Consider the following 25,661-nt stretch of genomic DNA (forward strand, 5'->3'; position numbering starts at 1 on the left):
AATTACTGACAATAGCAAAGTTTTTTTATTTACTTTTTTATATCAACTGTCTTCACCAAAAGACTGAGTGATTTATGAAGTAGTCTAGCTATTATGTGGTGTAATATTTGTGGGAGCAGCTGCATTTTGACGAGAAAATGTACAAGTGTCGTCCATATAATGTGACTATCAGCTTGAAGCACAAGCATGAGCCCAGCCCTTCCCATCATGAAATAAAGAAGACTTTTGAATGTTTTGTACATTAATAACCTCACGCATTATGTGGCTATTTGATCGCTCATTGTGGAAAACTGCTTTAACGATAAATTGAGTCCCGTGACAAGTATGATTTTATTGCCGTTTTGTTCAACAAACAAATGAATGAAATCTCTTTTTTTAATCTTTACAATCATACCAGCATCATGTAGTGCAAATGTTTAATTGTAATGGACATATTGAACAAGCTTTCGGGATTGACGAAGGGCTCCGTCTGTTTATTCGGCAGTATAAAACTTCAGATCAGGGTTCTTTAACTTACTAGAGGTGCAGAATGCCACAGGGAAGCTTTTCGGGACTGCACCAAGCAAAAATAAATCGTAATCATTACAAAGAGTAAAGATAAAGCGTCTAACAAGGTTTATGTGCGTTCATTCTAATGGCTTGCGTTTCCCCACGGCATATAGCAGATATGATATGTTGTGGGCGTTCCCGGTAATGTCGACCAACTCTATAGCCCCATTTATAGTTATTTATAAGTGAGTATTACTATTTTGTAAATATATTTATAAAGACTCATTAAGACCTATACTACATTATAAGAACAGTTATAGTTACATTTATATTATTTTTTTATAATTATTTAAAAGTCATGCATTTGCTTTATCAATGCACATGCTCATAATCCATTATACACTGATTTATAAGTATTATTTAGTCAGTCGTATGATTAATGAATGGTAATTTTTTTCAAATCTATATCTTCTCATCCATATGCATTGTTTTGCTTATAGCAGTTTGAAATTATATTTCAAATATAATGCTGCAGTGTTTTGATAGTATGTAACCTTAAAAATTATATTTTTTAACTATTTTTATTAATGATTTCCATGTTTTCTCTATTATTTTATTACAGGAATTATTGTTCATTAGTTACATTTACAGATAAAAATCTTCAAATGTATAATTAGCACATCTTCATGATTTCTTAACATTTGCTTTATGGCATCCCATGTTTTCAAAGCCATCAATGATGCATTTATAGAGGTTAATAACTGTATTATTACTCAATAAGTATTTATAAGAACACAACACGGCTATTAAAGGGTTAGTTCACCCAAAAATGAAAATTCTGTCATTAATTACTCACCCTCATATCGTTCGACACCCGTCAGACCTCCGTTCATCTTCGGAACACAAATGAAGATATTTTAGTGTAAAGCTGATGCTGAGAAAGGCTTCAGATAGGCCTCCATTGGCATTCAGTACATTCACACTCACAAGACCCATAAAAGGCACTTAAAACGTTAATACAAAATCCATCTCACCACAGTGACTCTACAATAATTTTATGATGCGACGACAATAGTTTTTTTGCGCAAAAAAAAATCAAAATAACGACTTTATTCAACCTCTTCTTGTCTTCCGTGTGTGCCTCCACGACGCATGCGCGAGAATATGACGTAGCGCCAGCGTTCGGGAATCCATGAAATGCACACTTTAGCCCCATTTTGAGCTCTACGCCGAGACCTAAAGCACGATCAATGTAGAATTCAACAGCTTAGATACGCGTGTCTTCCTCTGCTTGTAAACAAATCGCTTCTGGGTCATGTGTCCGAGCGCCGGATCTGCGTCATATTCTCGCGCATGCGTCGTGGAGGCACACACGGAAGACAATAACAAGTTGGATAAAGGCGTTATTTTGATTTTTTTTGCACACAAAAACTATTGTTGTCGCTTCGTAAAATTATTGTAGAGTCACTGTGGTGAGATGGACTTTAAAACGACGTTTTTAGTGCCTTTTATGGGTCTTGTGAGTGTGAATGTACTGAATGCCAATGGAGGCCTATCTGAAGCCTTTCTCAGCATCAGCTTTACACTAAAATATCTTCATTTGTGTCTGAAGATGAACGGAGGTCTTACGGGTGTCGAACGACATGAGGGTGAGTAATTAATGACAGAATTTTCATTTTTGGGTGAACTAACCCTTTAATAACTATATATTCCCTTATTTGACAGAAATCTGAATGACTAAAAAGTCATTGTAACTATAAAATTATACCATTATAGCAATGCAGGCTTCCTCTTTATAAATACATTCATTAATCATACGCCTGACTAATTAATACTTATAAATCAGTGTATAATGGATTATGAGCATGCACATTGATAACGCAAATGCATAACTTATAAGTAATTATAAAAAATAATATAAATGTAACTATAACTGTTCTTATAATGCAGTATAGGTCTTAATGAGTCTTTATAAAGTCTTTATATAGGCTTCATAGAAAGCGTTACCGAGAGTTTCTTTATTGGCATCTATAGTCCTTCATAATCCATGGAATCTTCCCCTAAAAGGGATCTTTAAAGTGGAAAAGTGTTGTTTAGATTATTAAACTGTTCTTCACACTTAGAATAAAATGGTTATTTTAAGATCGGTTCACTCAAAGGTTCTTTGGTTAACCCAAAATGGCTATTTTATGGCATCATTGCGAAAAGATAGAACCTTTATTTTTTAAATTCTATGGCATGTGAAAAAATCCTGTGTGCGGTCCCGCTCATTTCTAACACAATACTGAAGTCAACAGCTGAGCAGTGTTGACAGAGCTTTGTGTTGCAGGCTGCCATGCAGTCCACTTCTGCCATTTCAGAGCTGAGCCATTAGGGAATGCCATTATGGCTATTGATTTGCTTGTTTGCATTCATTCATGAAGTTGTTGTACAGAGGAGAGAAAGACTCCAGATGTGATTCTAAGGCAGACCTCAGGACAACCACCTTTTGTTGAATCAGTGTGTGTGTGTGTGTGTGTGTGTGTGTGTGTGTGTGTGAGAGAGAGAGAGAGAGAGAGAAAGAGAGAGAGCGCATTTAACCATTGTCAATCTTATTTCCAGCTGTAGCTCATGCAAGCCTATATATAGTCAAGATCCTTTTTATTCCTGTTTCTATAAAGTACAAAGATGTATCGTACAGCTCTGGGTATCCACATATGATTTTGTCCTCGTTGTTGTCACTACTAGAGCAAGCTCCTGATTGGTTAACCCGGTGCGAATATCCGCCAAAGTTCAGATTTTTCAACTCGCGCCATTCGCACGAATCACGCGTCAAACGCTCAATTCACGCCGTGTCATTCGTGCGAATCGCGCCGCAGAATGTCTATTCGCGTCTTTGCATTGACTTGTACATCACTCGCGCGAAACACTTCATTCGCATCTGGTGTGAACGCAGCATTATAACAGTTTCAAAATGTGAGAGACCACAAACATGACGAATTGAAATCATTAGATTTAACCGTTTTGTTCCTGCGATGTGACCAGGAAAGCACAACACACATGAACAGATCCCATTCACATATTACAGAGTCCCGTCTGTGAACACGGGAAATCTCAGCAAATCTCTCGCATCAAAACATCTCAAACGTGACTTTAAAGAAACAAACATGGCGGACGACCAGCAAGAAGAAATTATGCTTATAGTGTATGGAATGCTTTTTACAGACAATTTGCTGGGAGAAAAGGAAAATGTTTAGATGAAGTCATGGAGACTTTCCATGTTACAGCTCGAGCTGGAGAGTCTTCTGTCGGCTTGCTTTCTGATTGGGTATTGTTTCGTTTTACGTGATAATCTCCAGAGTGTCCCCGGGGTTCCCCCCACACGTTAGGATTTCCGATTCTGATTCGGTGGCGCCTCGGACGTTCTTCCGGTCAGGTTTAATCAGGAAAATCTGATAAGATAATCTGTAGAACCATCAAGATAATTGGGACTTTACCTAGGATTGTCGGAAGGGAAGAAATCTGCCCAAAATCCCCCTAATTATCTTTTTGTGTGCACCCAGCATAAGCAATGTGCCTTATTTCTTTACTGGGCCACATTTATATGAAGTCACAGTGTCACAGAATAATAGTGTGTTGTTGCTGTGCAGAATTGTGAATAAGACTGAGTGAATGCTTTGGGAAATCTGGCAGCAAAGCCTTTAGTTGGCAAGTTTGCTCCTGAGGCGACCTCTGGCATATGGCATATGTACCCCTCACTGTGGCAGCACTTGCTGCCTACTGTTCTAACAGAGCCTGTCAACCAGGGGGGTTTGGCCATACTGTAGGCCAGACGGAGACCAGGGAATGGTGCATAGCCCAGGCCAAAGGGTCAGTCTGCCTGAGGACTGTTGGAGAATAATCAGAACACACGATCAGCAGCGAAACCGTTGAGCTCTCACCTGTGCTGTCGTCATAAACCACAGTGACCGTTTTCCACTTGAAGAAGTGAACCAAGTCTAAAATGGCTCTGCTGAGGGAGGAGAAGTCTGGGTAAAGGCTGACGTAGAAGGAGTCACGGTTGTCTGACACTTGGTGCTTCCACTTGGTCTGGATGTGCGGCACCCCGAGAGCGTTACAGATGGACTGCACCGCGTTGGCCGAAGAACTGTGGGAGGGGCCGAAGATGGCCGCCACACCCAGAGAGAGCTGGTCACAAGCTGGAGAGAGAGAGAGAGAGAGAGAGAGAGAGAGAGAGAGAGAGAGAGAGAGAGAGAGAGAGCGCAAAATATAACAAGAGAAAAATACAGCATGCACATTGCATATTATTATGCTAATATAATACAATATAATGGACTGGCTGGATAGAGAGCACAAAATTAGGTTATTTTCTTTGCTTAACTTTTTGTTATAACAGAATGTCCAATCCACATTGTGTTGCTAACATTGTCCAAAATAATATTTATTCCAACAATGGTAACTCATTTGCCTTTTGGGCAAAGCCACTGTGTTTTAATTGCATCTTTGTAATCTTTAAATAAACTGGCATGGGAAAAAAAGTGTAGTTGCAGTGGCAGCGGCTAATGGAGTGTATAATCATTATAAGAGAATTCAGATGTTTCCCCAGCGTGTAAATGACAGATGATTGCAGCCTGCAAACCTGTCTCAGGGGTATCAGTAGTTCACTGAATCACCCCTTCTGACTCATTACCTAAAACCAATCAATTCTCTCTGCATATGCACCAGACGGCTACTGATGTCCCCCCATGGTTAAATGAATTCAATCTAAAGCCCGCGTCCCCCTCATCTATCTCAGGGCAGATCTGTCTCTGATCGCGTAAGGTCTCGCTGAAGACAGCAGACAGCTGGAGTTGGCTTTACCTTTCCTGGAGGCCTCAAAGCTGTCGTGGATGTTTATCCTTTGGATGTCGTATGTAAGTGTGGTGTTTGGCAGTAAAGTTCTGTTCCTGTTGATTGTGTTTAAAGCAAACTTAAAGGCAAGTTCTTCAGCACCTGATGGGCCACTTTCGATGGATTCAAATATCCCCCCTAAAAAAGAGAATAAAGAGAAAAACACAGTATTATTAACCTGTAACCTTCTGAGCTCTAGTTCACTCATTGAATTATATAATATGATTAAAATAATCGTTTAATCGCACTAAAACGAAAATACTGTGCATCTATATATAAATATATACTGTATATATTAGTGCTGTCAAACGATTAATCGCATCCAAAGTAAAAGTTTGTGTTTACATCATATACAGTATGTGTGTGTAATGTATGTATAAATACACACTCATTCATGTATATATTTAAGAAATATTTGCATGTATATAATGTATCTATAATTTATATGATATATAAATATAAATATTTTATGTATAAATATAAAAAAAATCTTAAATATATATAATATAAATATATATTAAATATATACATGCATATGTGTATATATATATACATAATAATTATACACACACACGCATATTATGTAAACACATACTTTTATTTTGGATGTGATTAATCGGGATTAATCTATTTGACAGCATTAATATATATATATATATATACACTCCATTAGCTGCTGCAACTGCACTTTTTCACTTGGTTCACAAAGTTTGATATAATACATAATACATAAATATAATAATATATATACACAATTTTTTTTTACACATAACTTCTATTTTAGATGCGATTAATCGCAATTCTGACTTTCTCTTTTATTTTTTTTCTCCGAATTGCGTGATATGAAGTCATAATAAGTCCCAATCACATTATTATTATTTTTTATTCAGTGGCGGAAACCCGCTACCATAATGTTGACAGATGCTTAATTCAATATTAATCGAAATAAAATGAAAATGCATTAGTTTCTACATCTATATTAAATGCATTTATCTGAACTAGAGAACTAGAGAACTGAGAGCTTTTTGTGAGGCTTTATATATAATTTAATAATTATGTATATTGTCTTTAAAATATGGTTAAAGTGTACTGCCGAAAACATTGACAAGTATTTCTGGTAAACTAAAATATGCTTTAATGTCATTTCTTTTAAAAATTGTACGTCATGCATTTAACTATATTAGTACTTGAACATTTGTAATGATGAAGTTGCAATTTAGTACATTTAAAATGCATTAACTTTAAATGCAATAACATGCTACAGTTAAAATGATAATTAACTACTCTGTTTTACTGTATAGTAAACACATCAAAATGCGTGTACTTCCTTAAAGCACAAAAAAAGTAAAACAATGAATAAAAATTTATTTTTTAAAAGTCTATGTTCAAAACATAGTCATGAAAGTATGCTTTCTTTAAGTACGTTTAAGTCGCCTTTTATTTCATGAAGAATATATTATCTGCAAGTACAGTTATACGTTCAGATTTGAAGAACAACAAGTTCTCATTCAAAGTACAATTAAATACACTTCTTTTCACAAAGGGAGGTGGGAAATACATATAATATAACAAATGCTAACAAATATTATAGTGAAAACATAGGTGTAGAAATACCAGCATAAATAAAAGAACAGCAAAATATGCGATATGGAATCAAAGTATGTAGGTTTAGTGCGGTGAATGTCAAACAACAGTGTAATGTATAATGCCAAAAGTTGGAAGGGGAAAAGAAAATTACAGTTTGCTTCGACTCAACCCATTCGAGCGTATAATAGATATATATCCAAGCTCCTTACAGAAGGTATGTTTTTAGAGCGCTAGCTACACTACAGCTTTCCCTTTGTGAGTGTGCTTGACAGGCTGTATATAAATGGATGCCTTTAGTGTTGGGGACTGATGTGTTCTGATTGGCTGGCGAATCAATCAATCAAGCCCTGGGGAGCAGTGAAGCACAGCATACAGAGATTGAAGTGTTTTGCTTGGGTCAGTCAGCAGTTTGCCCCTGTTGACTCACCATATGTCAGACAAGAGCTCGATTCAGTGTTTTACTTACACTCACTGGAGGCTCCATCATTTAAATGATCCCTCAAGACAGTGCAAATAAAACCATTTCACCGGCACACAGTCTTTACACGACTCTCTACTGTTGGATATAAATGTGTAAGACAAGAGCAAGTATCATTGACAGTTGTTGTTTCAAATAACACCTACAGCAAATCTAGTCGCAATCAATATCCCTATTTGGTTTTCTTAGTTTGAAAGACAACAATGAGCTTTAAGAAGTTAAATTCATCAACTTACAGGTTATAAAGTTTACTGTAGCTATGTGGGCGCTCATTTCTTTCTGTCATTTGGCCAAAATCTCCTTTTATTAAAGACGAAGTGCTACGGACAGGCTATGACTTGACGACAAATTCAACACTCTTCTCCACTCCTCAAATACATAAAACATTAGCCTTCATATATACATTCTAAAAAATGCTGGGTTAAAATAACCCAAATGCTGGGTTAGTCCATTTTCAACCCAACTTGGGTTATGTAACCCTAACCCTAACCCTAACCCAGCATTTTTTATGTGAGTGTAGTGTATCTTGAGTAAAGAAAACTATGCACTTATTCAAACAACTAGTTCTTTATCTACCATTGCATTGCAAACAAGCAGAGATGCTCCAAACTGTGTGCAGCACTTCATTCACGATAGAGCGGGCGGAGTTATGAGGTTTGACTGACAGTTTGTGGAGCCAATGGAGATGCGAGGTTCAGTCACAAGCTCTTTTTAATACTTTTCATTGGCAAAATATTTGTGAAACCCACAGACAGGCGTAAAGGGTGACCAATAGTATTGATGTATGAGGGGGGAAGACGAAATATGGAGATAAGAGGTTTCCACCGACAGCAATCAAGTGACTTTGCAAGTATATGTTAACTTATTCTACTAACCTAACAGTCTACTAATAATCTAATGGGAGTTAGATGACATGTACTGTAGTTGCAAAGTTACTCAGGCCAATAGTTAGTAGACTGTCTAAAGTGGGCTATTAAAATAAAGTGTAACCCCCCCCCCAAAAAAAGTCAATTCTAATGTAAACTGGATTGTGAAAAGTAAAAATAGTTGCAGAAAAAAAGATAAAATGAATAGAGAGTAGTTGGAACAAATCCCTTATAGCATTTTCTGCCAAAATTTAGATGCTGGTACAAATCTCTCTGTCTTACAAAAGAAAAGAAGAGGAATACAAGATAAAATAACCTCCCCTTGTGGATTTACTATAATATGAACAAAACATCTCTTTTTGTTGTTACTTTTGAGGAACTACGTGCTTCGGTTTAAAAGTGAGTCTGAGGTTTGAGTTGTTTTTACTACCATTACTATTCATAGTTACATCCTAAGGTGTCCCCTGATGTGCCTGATATGGCGTGATATAATGCATAAATTCTAAGTAAAAGGTATTGAGAAAAAAAAAACAATGTCCAGCCATCAATTTACCTGATTTGTATTTTCTCACATGTAGCGTTTAGATGATGTAAAGCTCTAGCTTATAGATTTTATAATTTGTTTATTTGCAACAAGCAATATTTCTGCAAAAAGAAAATGCATTTTCACTATATATCCTATGCTTAATATCCCCATGTGTTTTAGACCCGCACTGAGATATAGAAGCAGATGTACATGTGGAACAGAAATAGTAATATTGATCACTGCATGAAAACAAACGTGAGGTTACAAGAGGTCATCAACTGACATTCTCTATAACAAACAGGCAATGGACAGGTAACAAAAACTCTCCCCCAGGAAAAACATTCCCACATTAAATACCCATCATCCATCTCGTAACTCATAGGGTGATCTCGGACAGTGATGAACTGGAGCTCGTATGATATAATGAATCATTTTCAAATGGGAAATGTCAGTTTCTCATCAAGATCGCTCAAGCGACTGACAAATCTGGATTTTTTTTGCCACACAGTCTGTCTATATGTAGTTTCAAATGACATGTACAATTTACAGACTGACCATTCGAATTCACCATCTCTTTCTTAAAGGAGGGGTCAAATGCTAGTTCATGCATTCTGACTTATTTACACTGTTAAGTAGATTCTCATGCTAAACATGGCCAAAGTTTCAAAACATGAGTTGGTCGTAGTATGATGGAGTATTTCTGTGCCAAATACACTATTTTTCTAAAAAAAAAAAAAAATTCAGAGTATGGCCCTGTATGATGTCATAAAGGGTGGAATTCCTTGTATGGGCGCACACACACACACACACACACACACACACACACATCAACCAGACCGAGAGCAAGAGCACATCCATCAACGAGCTTCGTTCGGGTTACAGAAGCCGTCGGCTGCGCTGCCATTTTGTTTTTAGACCACGAAATCAACAATGTCACTAAAGAAGTGTGTTTCTGGTGTGAGGGAAAGATAAACTTGTTCAGTTTCACAAATAACCCACTGTTAGGGAAACAGTGGATGCAGTTTGTTTTTCAGGAGCAGCAGTTCTGCAAGTGTGTGTGTTTGTTCCCGGTCATGAGTGGAAACCGCAGGCGGTGAGTGAAACTGCATCAAATGTGTTTTTTGTTGGCAATCGGCGCGTAAGTGCATATAATGTGAACAACACCAACGTATAGTGAATCGAGAGTTATCCAGGGATAATGCCATGATGTGTTGTGTGTGTGTGTGTGTGTGTGTGTGCTTGTGACTCTTTAGCTCCGCCCACTGCACGCCTCCACGAGCTCAGCTGTTTTCTGAAAGAATCGGTGCAGCGTATCTGTCTTTTATAAATATGATAAAACTAAAGACTCTTCAGAGATATGAAGGATGCAATACTACTCTATAGATATTCAAGATTAACATGAGGCTGGCAGAAACTGTGTGTTATGTATCCTTTAATTAATGGGGCGAGTTGTCACACTCCAGATTCTTATTGACTGGAAATATAATCATTTAAAAAATAACTTAATTTTAACTGAATATTTTAACGGTTTAGTAATATGGAAATATCAGTGATTGCATTAACTGGCAAGTGGCTATGGTACTGCATTTTGTGCACTGAAATCGCTTAATGCACACCTAACCATGGATTATTTATATACTTTGCGACTAGTCTCCTTCCTTTCCAACAATTCCTTTGGAATCTGCTCAGTACTTTTATACCATTTCAGTCTTGTAAAGAAAATTTATTTGATTATTTTCACTGTATAGACCATTTGAGAGCACATTGTTGTGCCATTGGATGTCAGAAACGGAACGCAAAAATATGGTCTTTATATTTATAGAATAAGGTTGCAAAGATGCTCTGTGAAGCTAAACGCAGACAAGTCACAGATTGGACAGATGAAACCTGAAACCTGCCATGATTAGTCTACTTTTAAAGCATGGGTTTGATGTAAACAATAGATCTACATAATATTCACATATGCATTACATGGGGGCATAATAGCTATACAGTTACAGCACGAAATAATATTTAAACCTATAACGTTTTATATAGGTAACATTTAAAGATAACATTTATAGGCCTATCTCACTATTCTGACTTTTTTTATTGCAATTGTGAGTTGATATCACAATTCTGAGTGGGGAAATGTCAGAATTGGGGGATATAAACCTTCAATTCTGAGGGGGAAAAGACAGAATATGGAGTTTATGTCTTGCAATTCTGATATCTATTTTTAGAACTGTGAAATTTAAACTGTGAGATATAAATGCGAAATTACATTTTTATTGTTTTATTACTTGCTACTGCAGAACTGTCATTTTCTGCCACCAGGTAGGCTCCGCCCACAAAACATGTCATTGATGTTTGCAAACACCCAAATAGTACAATATGTTGTTACGGAAGCCCTTAAGGGACATGGTGATGGGGGAAAAATAGGAGATAGGAGGAAAAAATATATTTCAATGGTTTTGCGTTTTCTCGAGCAAGTTTTGCATTCGCTCTCAATACCTTTGTGTTCTCTCGCAAAACGTTTGTGTTCGCTCGCAAATGATGCAACATTTTTTCAGAGGAACACAAAACATTTGCGAGAGAACGCAAAAGTATTGACATATAATTTTCCCTCCCATCTCATATTTTTTCCATCCTTTAGGGGCTCTGTAGTAGTGTTGCATTTGATCACACATATGCAGAAATATTCCGTTTTAAATGTGTAGAGACTGCAGGATATTTTATTATTGTCATATAACTAATGTATGCCTGCATTAAATAATATTATGTAATAATAATAGTCACCATGAAATCAAAATCGACAGTTCCTATTTTTTATGGAATATTGGAGTAATTATTATAAATGATTTCTCTGTGCACATCAATATTTTGACTTGCAGCGACTTCTCTTCTCTGATGAGGAGGGCGGGGCAACCTGTCGCTCACATGAGATCCACCAATCGCGAACCACAAGCATCCAATCAATTCCTCATGGACAAAATCAAGCCCCGCCCTTCATTTGTTCTTGACCTAGAAGCCGTTTCACTCGGATATGCATCACACCAGGGATGAAAAGACTATCGCAAGTTCCGTTTCATGCTCACGATTTAAGTTTTCCCTCAGATCAAAGCCTCCTGGCCCAAAGTGCCGCATGTTTCCGTGCAGTGAGTGGCACAGGCTCAGTTCTGCTGCTCTCAGCTGGCCACCTGTCTAGCGAACAATGCCCTGTGCCTACCTGATCGCTCGCATCAGAGTCACACACGCCACCTCGCTCAATAACACTCTCAGAAGCCGTGATATATTTATCACACAGCAGCTACATAATCAATGCTAGCACAATACATCCATTTCTGCATCCGCGGGGAACACTTGCTTACTGCCGAGCTGCAGAACAGCACAGAGGAAATTAGTAAAGTAGCGGTCATCTTCCTGTCTGAGAGAAATGAGACTGTCATTTATCATCTAACATCATCAATCGCTGTGACCGCAGCGGGATTTCCGACAACACTGATCAATATCATTCAAGGAAAGGAACTTTAAAGACTCTCTGCTTTGATGTCATGCCTTTAAGGAATTTAAATAATGAGGTTTATCAGATGTGCACATGATTTTATTTTATTTTTGCTAATCCTTTCCTAATATTATAACACATTTTAGGGATTGCTCTGGAATCTAAGGCAACCACTTACAAATGAACGTGAGTATTATTGATGGTTTTATTGCGATTTGTTTTCGAGTTGCTGTCCAATGCGCTGGTGAGAAGGAACCACGTCGAGCGGCTGAATTCGGGGGAGATTTATCTTGGAAGACATAAGAGGATTTTCAAAGGGAACAGATGAGGGGTGTGAAATCTCATCTACATAAATGTTGATTCATGCTGGTTTTATCATAAGTTCAACCCCACTTTTATAGCTTATTGAAATGTGCTGCGAATTGATAGCAGAATGTCTGCTGGTCTCCATAGCTGTAAGAAGGCTCACTTCCAATGTTGCATGCAAAAGCCCCTAAAAACACTCTGTTGGAAGGGACATGTCATTTTATAGATGCTGATGTGCTTGTGAACTTTTCAGCTGCTCCAGAAAGACCACGCTGGTTGACAGACATTTATGCAAATCAGCAATAATAACCCAAACCAGTATGAAAAAAACGAAGTTCTGTCATGAAACACTAGATGGCGCAGGCTGATCGGTCCTTAACTCAATCTGCTTGCATTCACATCATTCTCTAGGACACAGCTGATTGGTTCCTGCTGTATCAGTAGCCAATGAGCTCCTTGCTCAACCTTTAACCCTCTGGGGCTCTTCGGTCATTTCTGACCCGAATTCTTTAAAATAAAAACATTTAAAACCGTAGCTTCATCGGAATGGTCCGAAACTTGGTGACTTTATTTGTACTTGGTATATGAAGACCCAAATAAATTGGGGACAGGATTGGAAAAGTCTGAGTGGTCGTAAAAAAAAAAAAAGTCACACTCAGGACCTACTTCAGGTCAAAAATGACCCCTATAGGAAATTAATGGGAAATTGGCAAAAAATATGAAAATACAGAGGTTTTTTGTGCATACAATCTACAAATCAGAAAAAAATGAATTTCCCATTAATTTCCTATGGGGGTCATTTTTGACCCGAAGGTCCTGAGTGTTTTTATTATAGTGATTTTTTTTACGACCACTTAGACTTTTCAAATCCTGTCCCCAATTTCTTTGGGTGTTCATATACCAAGTACCAATAAAGTCACCAAGTTTTGGACCATTCCGATGAAGCTACAATTTTTAACATTTTTTTATCAAATGCAAGAACCACTATAGTGGTAAAAATGTGCTATTGCGTGATAAAAATGCTCAATGTGTCCACCGGATGGCACCGATCTCATTTAAAAAATTGCTTTCATGAGGCCTAGGCTTGACTCTAAAATGAAATACAGCTTTAATAAAAATGTTAAAAAATTATATACGTTTTTTATTATATTCAATGGAAAAAATGGGTCATAATTATTGCATACATATTAATTATAAATCATAAAATTATCTAAAAAATATATATATTATTGAACAAAAATATATTTAATTGATTTTACTCAAATCTTTTTTATCTTAATCCCGCCCTCCGGGTCATTTTTGACCCAATGGTTCTGAGTGTGACCCATAAATGAAGAACCCCAGAGGGTTAAATACTTTCTCAGCATTTGCTGTAGAAGTTGCAGCACACTTTCAGAAACCCACCATCGTCTCTTCATGTATGCTGTATTGAACAGCAGCAGCATGTCTTACTTGCTCACAGAAGTGTATGTATTGGCAGTAGTAAGTCCCGTACTTCTCTACGGAAGCAGCAAAGACCAAACATATCAACAATAGCCCCATTCACACAGCAATCCCGGGAAATTGCATAGAAATGTGCCACAGTGTTGCCACAATTACTTTGAAAAAGTAATCTGATTATGGATTGCTCCTTTAAAAAGTAACTTAGTTACTTAACAGATTACTTGATTTTAAAAGTAACTAAGTTAGATTACAAGTTACTTTATTAGTTACATTCAGCAGCTGCTGACAACTCTCCTGCCACCTCAACATAAAAATGACAACCGTTTTTGCAAACACTCTCTTTATTGCAAGTGTATTTTTAACAGTAACGTCAACAATGTATCTCCTGACATTTTAAAGCTACACTGTGTAACTTTTTTAGTTTATTCTTAGCTAAAAACACTTAGTTCTTTCAAAAATATATGTGCTCATTAATGTATATTTACTTCTTTCAAGTAATAAAGAATTCTCGTAAGTTTATAATATGCCATTGAAAATACATACGGGTGAGGGTTTGAATGCCGGTCGCCATGTTGCCCCTCCATCTTGAAAGTACATTAGCCAAAGAGGGACATACCCGTAAATTCAAGCTTCGCCTTTCGCGTTTTAACACTCGATGGCACCGTGTCCAATGTGGACGAGGTCGAACTGGAAGCCATGTTAATCTTGGACTAAATCGGCCACCGTAGGAGTTAAAACGAAATCGGAATTGAGAGGAACAGAAACTAAAATTCACTGGATGGTCATATACCTTTTCACCACTAGATGGGGGAAAATATCACACAGTGTAGCTTTAAGTTGAAATAAAAAATATTTCCTGAAAAAAAAAACTGTTTTAATGAAAAATGTAATAAAGGCAGTCTTTCTTGACTTCACTTAACATAAATACTCTCCCCGAGATGCAATAAGAAAGTAAAAATATATATTTTTACTAAGGAAAATGACACAAAATAGTAACGCACAGTGACTTGGATAAATGACTTTAATCTGATTACTGGTTTGGAAATAGTAACTCGTTAGATTACTTGAAACTGGAAAAAGTAGTCAGATTAGAGTAACACGTTACTGGCAACACTATTTACCTGTAAATACATGCGATTCACTCAAGCAACGGCGTTCTGGCATTGTACCGTTAAGAGACCGTTCACACATCAACACCAAAATACCGGTAAATTCTGTGATCTCTGTCATCGGAAATAATCTATAAACGCTGCGCCATTGTCTTCATTCGCCCGCACGGGAAGAAGCGCTTTAGTTTCACTATCTGTTCAATTTGACAACATCTTTTGACATCTGAGTGAAAGGCATGAGGGGAGGATCAAACAAAACACATTTTTGCTCTTAAAGGGGTGGTTGATTATGATTTGACTTTTTAAACTTTAGTGAGTGTGTAGTGTCGCTGTTTGAGCATAAACAACATCTGCAAAGTTACGACGCTCAAAGTTCAAAGCAAAGGGAGATATTTTCTTTTAAGGACTACAACAATCGGCTGGTAGGGACTACAACAAGCTTCCTCCCGGGTTAGTGACATCACTAACACTGACATTTACATAAACTCCGCCCCCGGGAACACGCAACAAAGGGGGTGAGATTATCATGACAGAATATGCTAATCAATGACTTGAAGATAGTTAACTCCAAATCAGCTACATAAATTCATCAACTAACCATTCGGGAACATCTTGTTTCATTCTACATGTTGTCACTTCTTCTTCTTGAGTCTCTCCATCATTGTCCGACTCCGGTTTGAAGATTAAAGGCTGAACAGTTTCATTGTGTGTCTGCATGAGGTCATCAGAGCTGCTAACTGGAGTTCTTGAAGCTCCGCCCCATGAGCAGCAGCTCATTTGCATTTAAAGGGACAAACAGAAACGACACGTTTTTGCTCACCCTCAAAAAGTGACAATTTTAACATGCTATAAAAATTATTTGTGGGGTATTTCAGCTAAAACTTCACAAACACACTCTGGGGACATCAGGGACTTATTGTACCTCTTGTAAAAAGGGGCAATCAACCACCCCTTTAAAAACACGAGACGCTTGTTAAGTCGTGACATAAGGAACGCCGTTTCTGGGTCCAAGCCTTAACTCGTTTCACATGAGAATGCCATCGACGGCCATTTATGAGCGCTATTTATTCATATTAAACATCAAACATTTTAAAAAGTTAAACATTTTAAATACTTACAGTCTACACCAGGGGTTTTCAAACTTTATGACGCCAAGGACCCCCGAATATGATGAACCTTAATGAGGGTAAAATCTTCCTTAAATCTTTGCATATATGAAAAATTGTATGTATTTATTAATATATATTTGTATGTATGAAAAAACATTCAAACTGTTAGATAAATAGTAAGTGTGACATTATAAATACAACATATTGTTTCCAAACTTAAATTGGCTATACTTAATGTTGGATGTATAAACCTGAAGTAGAACATTTTCAATTAAAAATTATTTGTATAACCAACTTTCTCAATAAATGTATGCAAGCAGCATTCAAGATAAATGGGACTATAGTGAAAAAAAACTCACTATAAAGATACAAAACAAACATATACAATTCTGAAAAGTATGTATACAGCGCGGTAGACTTTATCCATTTTTGCTTTGTCTTTTTATTCTCTGAAATTTTCTGGGGACCCCTTAGAACCTTCTGGAGGACCCCTGGGGTTGATATTTTAACAATTTATAAAAGATGAATCACTGTCTGACCATCTGGAATTTTGGTATGGAGATAAAGGTTAAGATTATAATTTTTATTGTAGTATTACACCACATTGTGTAATATAGTATCTGACTGCAGAGCTGATGAATGCAAAAGAAGGCTGGGTCTCAAGTCTGACACGTTGAAAAAGCTGCGAGACATGGCGCAACGGTCAGAGATGATCATTTAGCGCATATTTAAATAGAAAAACTATTAAAAAGCCTTCTGTAAACAGTGCGTGGTAATCACATAATCTCCATAAGAACTTATGATTGGCTCAAAGCAGACTGGCTCATTCTGCGTTCACACAGCGCATATTACCAGTAATTTACTGCTAATGTTAAAACTTCCCTTACTGGTATATTGCCAGAACTGATTTACCTGTATTTTTGAAAAGGTCCTGTTCACACATGACCGGTTACCGGTAATTTACCAGTAAAGACTGTATGTATGAAAGGGGCTATTGTCATATCCATTATCATGCCAAACACTCAGAAATGCATTAATTTAGGGCAGAAAATTCATAATTGTTCAGGAACTCCACTTGACCTAGAGATAATTATAGATTACTGGAGATATGAAAGGTATTCATTCTTCCAGCCCATTCCAGAGGAAATTTATATTGCTCAGAGGCTCTCAGAAATAATCAAGTATCAATATTAACACAGACGTTTCTCATAAAATTCCTTGTGTGAAATAAAAATAGAAACAATTGTTACAGTAAGAGAATAAAGCTATCAAATGAATGTGGATAGCTCTGATAGTTTAAAGAACGAGTGTTTTTTGAGTTTATATCGAGCGCACTTTTGATTGCAGACTTTGGTATCTTGGCAGATCAGAGCTGTGAGATTTATCCTGAAACTCTACAAAACCCAGCAAGCAATTGTGCGTTTAAAAGACGTCTAATAGCGTCCAAACACAGCGCTGACATCTGGGCTAAAACAAGGCAGAATTTGGGCTGTCAGTGAAAATGTAATAGACGTTTAACCATAGCCCGAGAATAGACTATTCATCTAAAACATGAATATGTCAAAGAAATGAAACTAAACACCTTGTGATCACTGTTGGCTGTGCTTACATGATGGAATATCACACATCTCGCAAGTTATTTTGGCAAAAACGACATGTAACCAAATTCAAGGTTATTTTGTCTAGAAGTGGGTTACTCATGACCGGACTATATCAGGTCTGTAGTTAACCGAGACGGTGAAATGACTGGGAAAGGCACATGTGAGATTACCAGGGTCAGTTTTTTTTTTTTTTTCAGGTACAAAACAAATTTCTGATGCTAGATTCATGAAACATTATTATTATTATAAAAAAAAAATTAAATACCCAAATATATAAAAATGGTATTATCTTTTTTTTTCTATATTGTTCTGACAAAACTTAAGAGGAATGCAACTTTTTTTTTTTAAATCTTAAAAATCATCACAAATAACCTCAAATTAAAATTAGGATAAACTCCAACAATCGTTAAAATATTTAATACATTTATTAAGCTGTTTCAAATGAATTATTGTAATTAAGCTTTATAACGAACAGTAGCAACATATAACTACTAGCGATTTGCATGAGTTTTCTGAAATTGTGTTACTAATTGTGTTACTTCTGAACTTGCAATTCAGTAAAAACTCGACGAAAACGTGAGAAATTAGGACAGGCCTGGTTACAGAATCAAATCACTGAGGGTGCTTCTGAAATTACTGAGGGACGGTGCTCTAGTAAAGTGCAGATTGGCTACGCAACGGCTCCTGCAGGGTACAGTGAGACGATTATTTACAAGTCATCACTTTTACCAATAAGTGGAATTTCAAAAATATTCAGCTGCAAATGTTTGTCTATTAATCTATTGGTCTGCCTTTACATTGCTTTAATGTGTTACTAGTAGCTATTTTAACATGTCATCCTCCTGAAAAGCAGAAAAAGGTCTAAGCTTTTAGGTCATTACATTGTTAGGAGCATAAAAAACAAATATATTTTTCAAATAAATAAATAGATAAAATAAAGAGCATAAAAGTTGATTGGTATATGAAAAGAACCCATTGCTTTTGCCATTGTGTGTGTGTGTGTGTGTGTGTGTGTGTGTGTGTGGTGTGTGTGTGTGTGTGTGTGTGTGTGTGTGTGTGTGTGTGTGTGTGTGTGTGTGTGTGTGTGTGTGTGTGTGTGTGTGTGTGTGTGTGTGTGTGTGTGTGTGTGTGTGTGTGTGTGTGTGTGTGTGTGTGTGTGTGTGTGTGTGTGTGTGTGTGTGTGTGTGTGTGTGTGTGTGTGTGTGTGTGTGTGTGTGTGTGTGTGTGTGTGTGTGTGTGTGTGTGTGTGTGTGTGTGTGTGTGTGTGTGCGTGTGTGTGTGTCTGTTATCTCTGTAGAGGACACCAGAACCCATTTATTGAGACAATTCAAAGACATGAGTAGGCAAAAACAATGGGATTTTTTTAATCCAAACTTTGTATAAAGATGATTCTCAACTAGCTATGTTATGGAAGATATAACAGAATAATTTGATATACCATTTTACTTTATGCAATATGCGTGTACACATAACCATACGTGTGTTTTCAATGCAATTTATCTATACACTGCATCTAATATGCATATTAATGTGTTTTTGGGACAATATGTAATGTGAAAAGACGTGTAATAATGGGAGTAATGGGAATATTCATAAGAATATCCAGACTTAAAACTGTGTATGTTGTCAGAGAAATTCGCTAAAATATATGTCTTCTACAGAGGCAACCGATTCTGGGTCTCGGGGGGATATTTTTGTCTTTTGATTGAATCCAGCATTTACGTCACTTCCGAAACTTTGCAGCAAGCAATTGGCCGTCGGTCTTCTTAGCAGCATGACAATCAATAGTTTTATTCAATGAATTTTATAGACTGTAGCCTTGAAAACGAACCAAGATTGCTCACTAAAATGCTGCTGCTTAGTCAGTTCATCGCAATCTCACAAAGTTCTGTTATATAATGTTGTTGTCAACAATGCACTAAATCTCTTACTAAGTTACATATGGCGCTTTTCCACGACACAGTACCAGCTCGCCTCAACTCGACTCGCCTTTGTTTGGTTTTCCACTGTGTAAAAGTTGTACCTGTACCTACTTCCAGATACTTTTTTTTCGTATCACCTCCGGCGAGGTTCTGAGAGAGCTGAGGCGATAATAAATGTGACGTGAAAACACGGCAGACTGCTGATTGGTCCGAGAGAATCGTCACTATTCACTGTGTCATCATTGCACGTGCCAGACGGAGTATCCTGCACTGTAAAAAATTATTGTGATTTTAACGGTATTTTACTGTAAAAATGCTACGGTGAAAAACAGTTAATTGGTTAACAGAAAGTTTCCGTACTATATACGGTGAATAACTATAATAGATCTAACCTTACATTTCATTTAATTTTACAGTAAAATACCATTAAATGTACAGTTTTTGGAAGTGAAAAAGAACAAGTCATTGTGTAATTTACACTGAAAACCCGTAAATTGACATTCCCAGAATTCCCTGTGTGACACTTCACATTTGATGTATTTTTATTGCAATAAGTATGTTTCTTCTTTGTTTTTCTAATCAGTTATGTACATTAGGGTTTTATGTTACATCTGACGTTGTTAGATTAACGTTTATTGCATTTTTTTTATTTCATGTGTTTTACCATGATGGTGTTTAGTGTGTGTGTGAATGACACTGAGCACCTTCTATATATTAGTATTGTCCTCTTAAAAGCTGCTTGTGATGAGCTTTGATTCATCACGTGATTCTCATCACCACTGTGATTGGTGGTTGTCCGTATATATCAACGGTACATAACAGATATTAGTATTTCAATAGGTTGGTAATTTAACATTATTTCAGTTAATGAAATATTTTTTTACCGTAAATTGTTTACAGTGTAAACATAATCATTACAATATAAACATTTAAATTATACGGTTTTGAACTGTAAATTTTTTTTTTTTTTTAACCGTAATTATTACATTATAAACCTTTCAATTATATGGTTTTGAACTGTATAATAAATACAAAATTAACCGTAATTATTACATTATAAACCTTTAAATTACATGGTGCTGTCCCTTAAAACCTAAAACGTTACTGCCGTATGTTTTACGGTAAAGTTCTGGCAATCACAGCTGCCGTTTTTTTACCGTATATTTTACGTGGATTTTTTTTACAGTGTGAATAACCCGGCCATTTTTAAATAGTTTGGTTCAGAGATTGCGTGATATACCCATTACTATTATGGCAACTTGGAAGAATACGCCGTGGTCAAACGAGGAGGTGCAGACTTTCCTTTGTTTGGTTAAAAACAGCATACACTCGATTTCCTCCATTGTCCTGTGTGTGTGGGTAGCGGGTGTGTGTCGCGTAGAAGATTACGTCACAGCAGTTTCCTGCGGCGTCGCTATGACGACCAGGTACTATTGTTGAGGAACTATCTGCAATGGAAAACGGAGGGAAAAGCGAGCCGAGGCGAATCGAGCTGGTACTGGTAATGGAAAAGCGCCAATAGTGTCTTCACTTTGTTAATGAGAGGTTTTGCCAGCATTAACACAGGACTCCTCTGATTGGACATCGCATTCGAGAGATCACAACTAACGTTATATCTGTGATTGGCTACATTACTCACTGCTGCAAAAACACGTTGTAGCAGATGCATTTGACGCTCTCCAGAGCGCAAACACAAACTAGCAAATCTGTTTCGCCAATATAATATTACAGTATCAACTGAGGGTGCTTTTGCTTGCGTTTGAGAGCGTCCCGTAGAACCAGGTTTTTTAATGTTATACACATTTCAGCATGTGTGAGTATACAGGGCGCGTTCACTAAAACTAGTGAGGCAACACACACACAAATACAGGACGCTTTCACACTAGAGAGAGCAAGCTAGATGGAGCGCAAATAAATTCACCAGACTGCTGAATCTTAGGACAAGTAACTGCTATATTAAAAATAACTCTTTTTGACCTGACACGGCACATTACAAATGAGACACTGAGTGCTAAGCTTTGGTCAAACCAGTCGCAATGAAAATAGCATGCACACTTATTATGATAATTACAGCAATCTGCAGACAGAGCAAAAAGACGGGCTATGAGTGACACAGAAAATAATGCTGTAACAACTGCAATTTTAAAAACAAGGTCTCGATTTGACACGTTCAGTCATGACCAATCATTGTTTTCATGATCGATCATTGTTATGTGTGTTATGTTGTACTATTTAATTATAATAATTGAGTAGCAAGACCTGACGTACAATCAGATAACACCAAAGCCTATCATGTTCGTAAAGAAAATATATGAGAATCATATGAGCTGATAACAACATGAGGGTGAGTAAATGAGGTTTCCTTTCAGCCAAATCTCTCTTTGGGGGTCAAGTTTCCATCATGCATTGATCGTCTGTGTTATGTCTTTGCATGAAAATCTATCATCTTCAGTTCTTTGAGAGCAGAACATGCACAGCAAGTCACTGCATGTGGCGACTACACCGAGATCTGAAGGTGAAATATCCATCTCCACTTTCAAGAGAAGACTTACACAGAGAAATTAATTACAAAGCCAGTTTTGGTTTGATGCAGCTGGGGAGGAGAGATTATTTATGTGGAAAATAAGGTGCTCATGCTAGTATTTTCTCTCCCAGTGGTGACAGTTTGATGGCTATCAGTGTCAGATTATCAGCCTAGCATATCGAGATGCGTAGTGCAGCGTAACAGGCTTGTAGGACACATTCCATCTTTATCAAGCCTGGAGCTGTGATGCAGAAGACAGGGAGCCTGGACTCTGGGCTGGGAAAGAACAGCATGTTTCTGCAGGGCTCAGTCACTGCGTACAGCTAGGCTGGTGTCGGTTCAAAGAGCTGCACTCCAGGACAGAAAAAACATCCATGAACCCACATGAATCCATTTCAGATATAAATTCAAATGTCCTTTTCAAAGTATCCTGCTCTTATTAACAGTTTTAAAGCGGCTGCTGTGGCATACATTTTTTGAGTTATGACAACATTTATGTTCAACAAACAAGCTACATTGGGAACCTAAAGGGTTAGTTCACCCAAAAATGAAAATTAGCCCATGATTTACTCACCCTCCAGTCATCCTAGGTGTGTATGACATTCTTCTTTCAGACGATCGCAATCAGAGTTATATTAAAAATGTCCTGGCTCTTCCAAGCTTTATAATGGCAGTGAATTGTAGAGTCATTTTTGAAGTTTATAAAAGAGCATCCATCCATCATATAACTGCTCCACACGGCTCCGGGGGGTTAATAAAGGCCTTCTGAAGCGAAGCCATGCATTTGTGTAAGAAAAACATCCATATTTTATAGACTAAAATAACTAGCTTCCGGTGGTCAGCGGTACGCAAGTTGACTTTACGGTGGAAGAGTAACCCCTGACATGATGTATGACGCAGGATGTAGGAGTAACGCAGCTTTGACGCCTCTCGCAGATAAGACTGGACAACAAAGTCAAGCCCCTCTTCTCTTATATCAAAATCCTCCGCCATTTCTCTTTAAAAATTATCTTTATAGACTCTAATTCATGACCGGTGTTTTGTTTTGCTCTATTATTTTAGTCTATAAAGTTTTAAATATGGATATTTTTCCTACACAAACACGCCGCTTCACTTCAGAAGGCCTTTATTAACCCCCAGAGCCATGTGGAGCAGTTATATGATGGATGGATGCACTTTTATGGACTTCAAAAATGACCCAACAAGTCAATGAAAGCTTTAGCATAAGTTCTGCCGGGAAGACTTAATTGTCACGTCACTTAAACTTTTTATCTGTCCAATCACATTCTAATACTTGGGTATAAAAGATCGGTAATTACTCATGTCTGAGTTCGCAGATGCTGACACTCCAATCCACCTCCATCCTCCCCACCACCTCCAAGTCAAATCCTTCCCTACATCCACCCCACCACCACCAGGATGGTCCCTTCCATACCTCAAGGGGGGGTCGGCTGCGCCTCTGCCTTCGTCTTCAGGCAGGATATAAAGAGTCCAGACCCTCAGATTGCGAGCTACGGACGGGGCCTATGCCAAAGTACTTTATTGCTTGCTGGGTTGTTAATAAATGGATAATTGTCACAGTATTTGCACAGGGTACTCCATTGATTTCAGATTTTTCCAAAGCGTCAGAGCAAGACGCATTTAATTCTTTGCATTTTTAAAAATAGACATGATTATTTAAATATGTATAGGCTACTTTTATATTTTGACCCTAAACCTACGCACATCTAAAACAATATAAACCAAATAACAGGCAAATAAAATCACAGTCACAGGTATTTATTGCAAAAACTGGCCAAAAACAGTATAAAAGTATTAACTCACATTGCATTCCAAGTCTTCTGAAGTCATACGATATCTTTATGTAAAGAACAGAGTTGATCTTAATGTTTTAATCACTGAAATGATGATCCCGCCGCTCCGTGAATGCACACACACACTCAGTCATATCAACCATGTCTAAATAGCAAAAATAAAATAAATTTAAATAAAATTGAGAATCACACTCCAGCATGTCATAATGCCAAAATCATAACCCAATATATAATTTATAATTTTGTCATGAAGATAACATTACCATGCCCAACATGTTTCTCATCGAAAGCAATGGAGTACCCTGCACATAGAAAAATGGCGGCGAAGGATCCTGACCAAGAGTCAATATGTGACTTGTTGAATCATCAGCTACCATAGAACATGCTAACATAGCTTATTTAACATGTATATTTAATGAACAAGTAAGATATCACTTGTCACTGGCATTAGTGCAGTCATTGCTAATAGAGTCAATGTAGTGTTTACCTTCATGTATCTACTCTCCAGCACATAAACTTCAACATTACAGAAACTCTTTTAAATGTCCAACACTACAGCATTAAACACTCACAAGTCTATCCCTTCACTAAAAACAAATAAATTAACACTTAATTTCTAAATGTATTCCCCTATATATCCAGTCCTATGCAAACTAGAAGTCAACTGCCTAATTTCTGAAGTTATCAAGACAATTTCATTGTTATTACAACCTATTTTTAGCCAATTAACACAGAAATTTGAGTTAAAATTACAGACGATATTAAGTTGATGTAATGATCAACATTATTATGTCAACAGAACACCCCAAAATAACGTTTGCAACTTAAAAGGTTTAATTAAAACAATACGTTTGAATTTTTAACTTGCAACAAAGCATTTATTTAAGTTGTGGTAACAGGTCGCCTGGATAACTTTTTAGAGTGTGTGTTTAATGTGTGGTGTTAAAATACTTCCTTCTGTGTCAGTTTAATGAGCAGAGTCAGCTAAGTTATTCATCAGGAGGTTAACTTCCTGAAGAGTGTAAACACTGAAGCACTTTAAAAGCATTGTCAACTTCTCAACCAAGGACACAAAACCAAAAGACCACATCAGGACAAGGCCTAATAAATGAACCAAACCAAGCAGGCTCATTGGGAAAGTGTCCTTGTTTCTGTAAAATGATATTTGAAGTACTTTCAAAGTGAAATTTCCAGTCAGTGATGCTAAAATTTGTTCAGTGTGGGAACAATTTATAAAGTTGTTTTTTTTTACATATCGTGGTACTTTAGAAATCACATACGGTGAGCTCAATGGACCCCATCACTGCCATTATAAAGCTTGGAAGCGTCAGGATATTTATTAATATAACTCTGATTGTGTTCATCAGAAAGAAGAGAGTCGTATACACCTAGGAAGGCTTGGGACCATGGGCGTCGGAAGCAAATCAAATGTGGGTGGGTCCTCTCTCAGAATTTATTTTACTGGAGTAGATGCCATTTACATTAAGTACAAATATTGCCTTGTTTGCTAAACGTCTGGTTGGGAAAGACAAAA

The 25,661-nt window shown here is 37.1% G+C and overlaps 1 protein-coding gene across 1 annotated transcript in view; it reads right to left on the bottom strand.

Moving 5' to 3' along the window:
• The window catches only part of grik2 (glutamate receptor, ionotropic, kainate 2), a 342,712-nt gene that overhangs the window by 233,164 nt on the left and 83,887 nt on the right, over positions 1-25,661 (bottom strand). Inside the window, exons 2-3 of the mRNA XM_079836135.1 lie at positions 5,329-5,496; positions 4,410-4,667 (exon numbers count right to left, since the gene is read on the bottom strand). Coding sequence (XP_079692261.1) covers positions 4,410-4,667; positions 5,329-5,496 — 426 coding nt within the window. The remainder of the gene's footprint in view (positions 1-4,409; positions 4,668-5,328; positions 5,497-25,661) is intronic.

Source organism: Gobio gobio (genome assembly GCF_949357685.1).
Source record: "Gobio gobio genome assembly, chromosome: 15".
Classification (NCBI taxonomy): Eukaryota; Metazoa; Chordata; class Actinopteri; order Cypriniformes; family Gobionidae; genus Gobio; species Gobio gobio.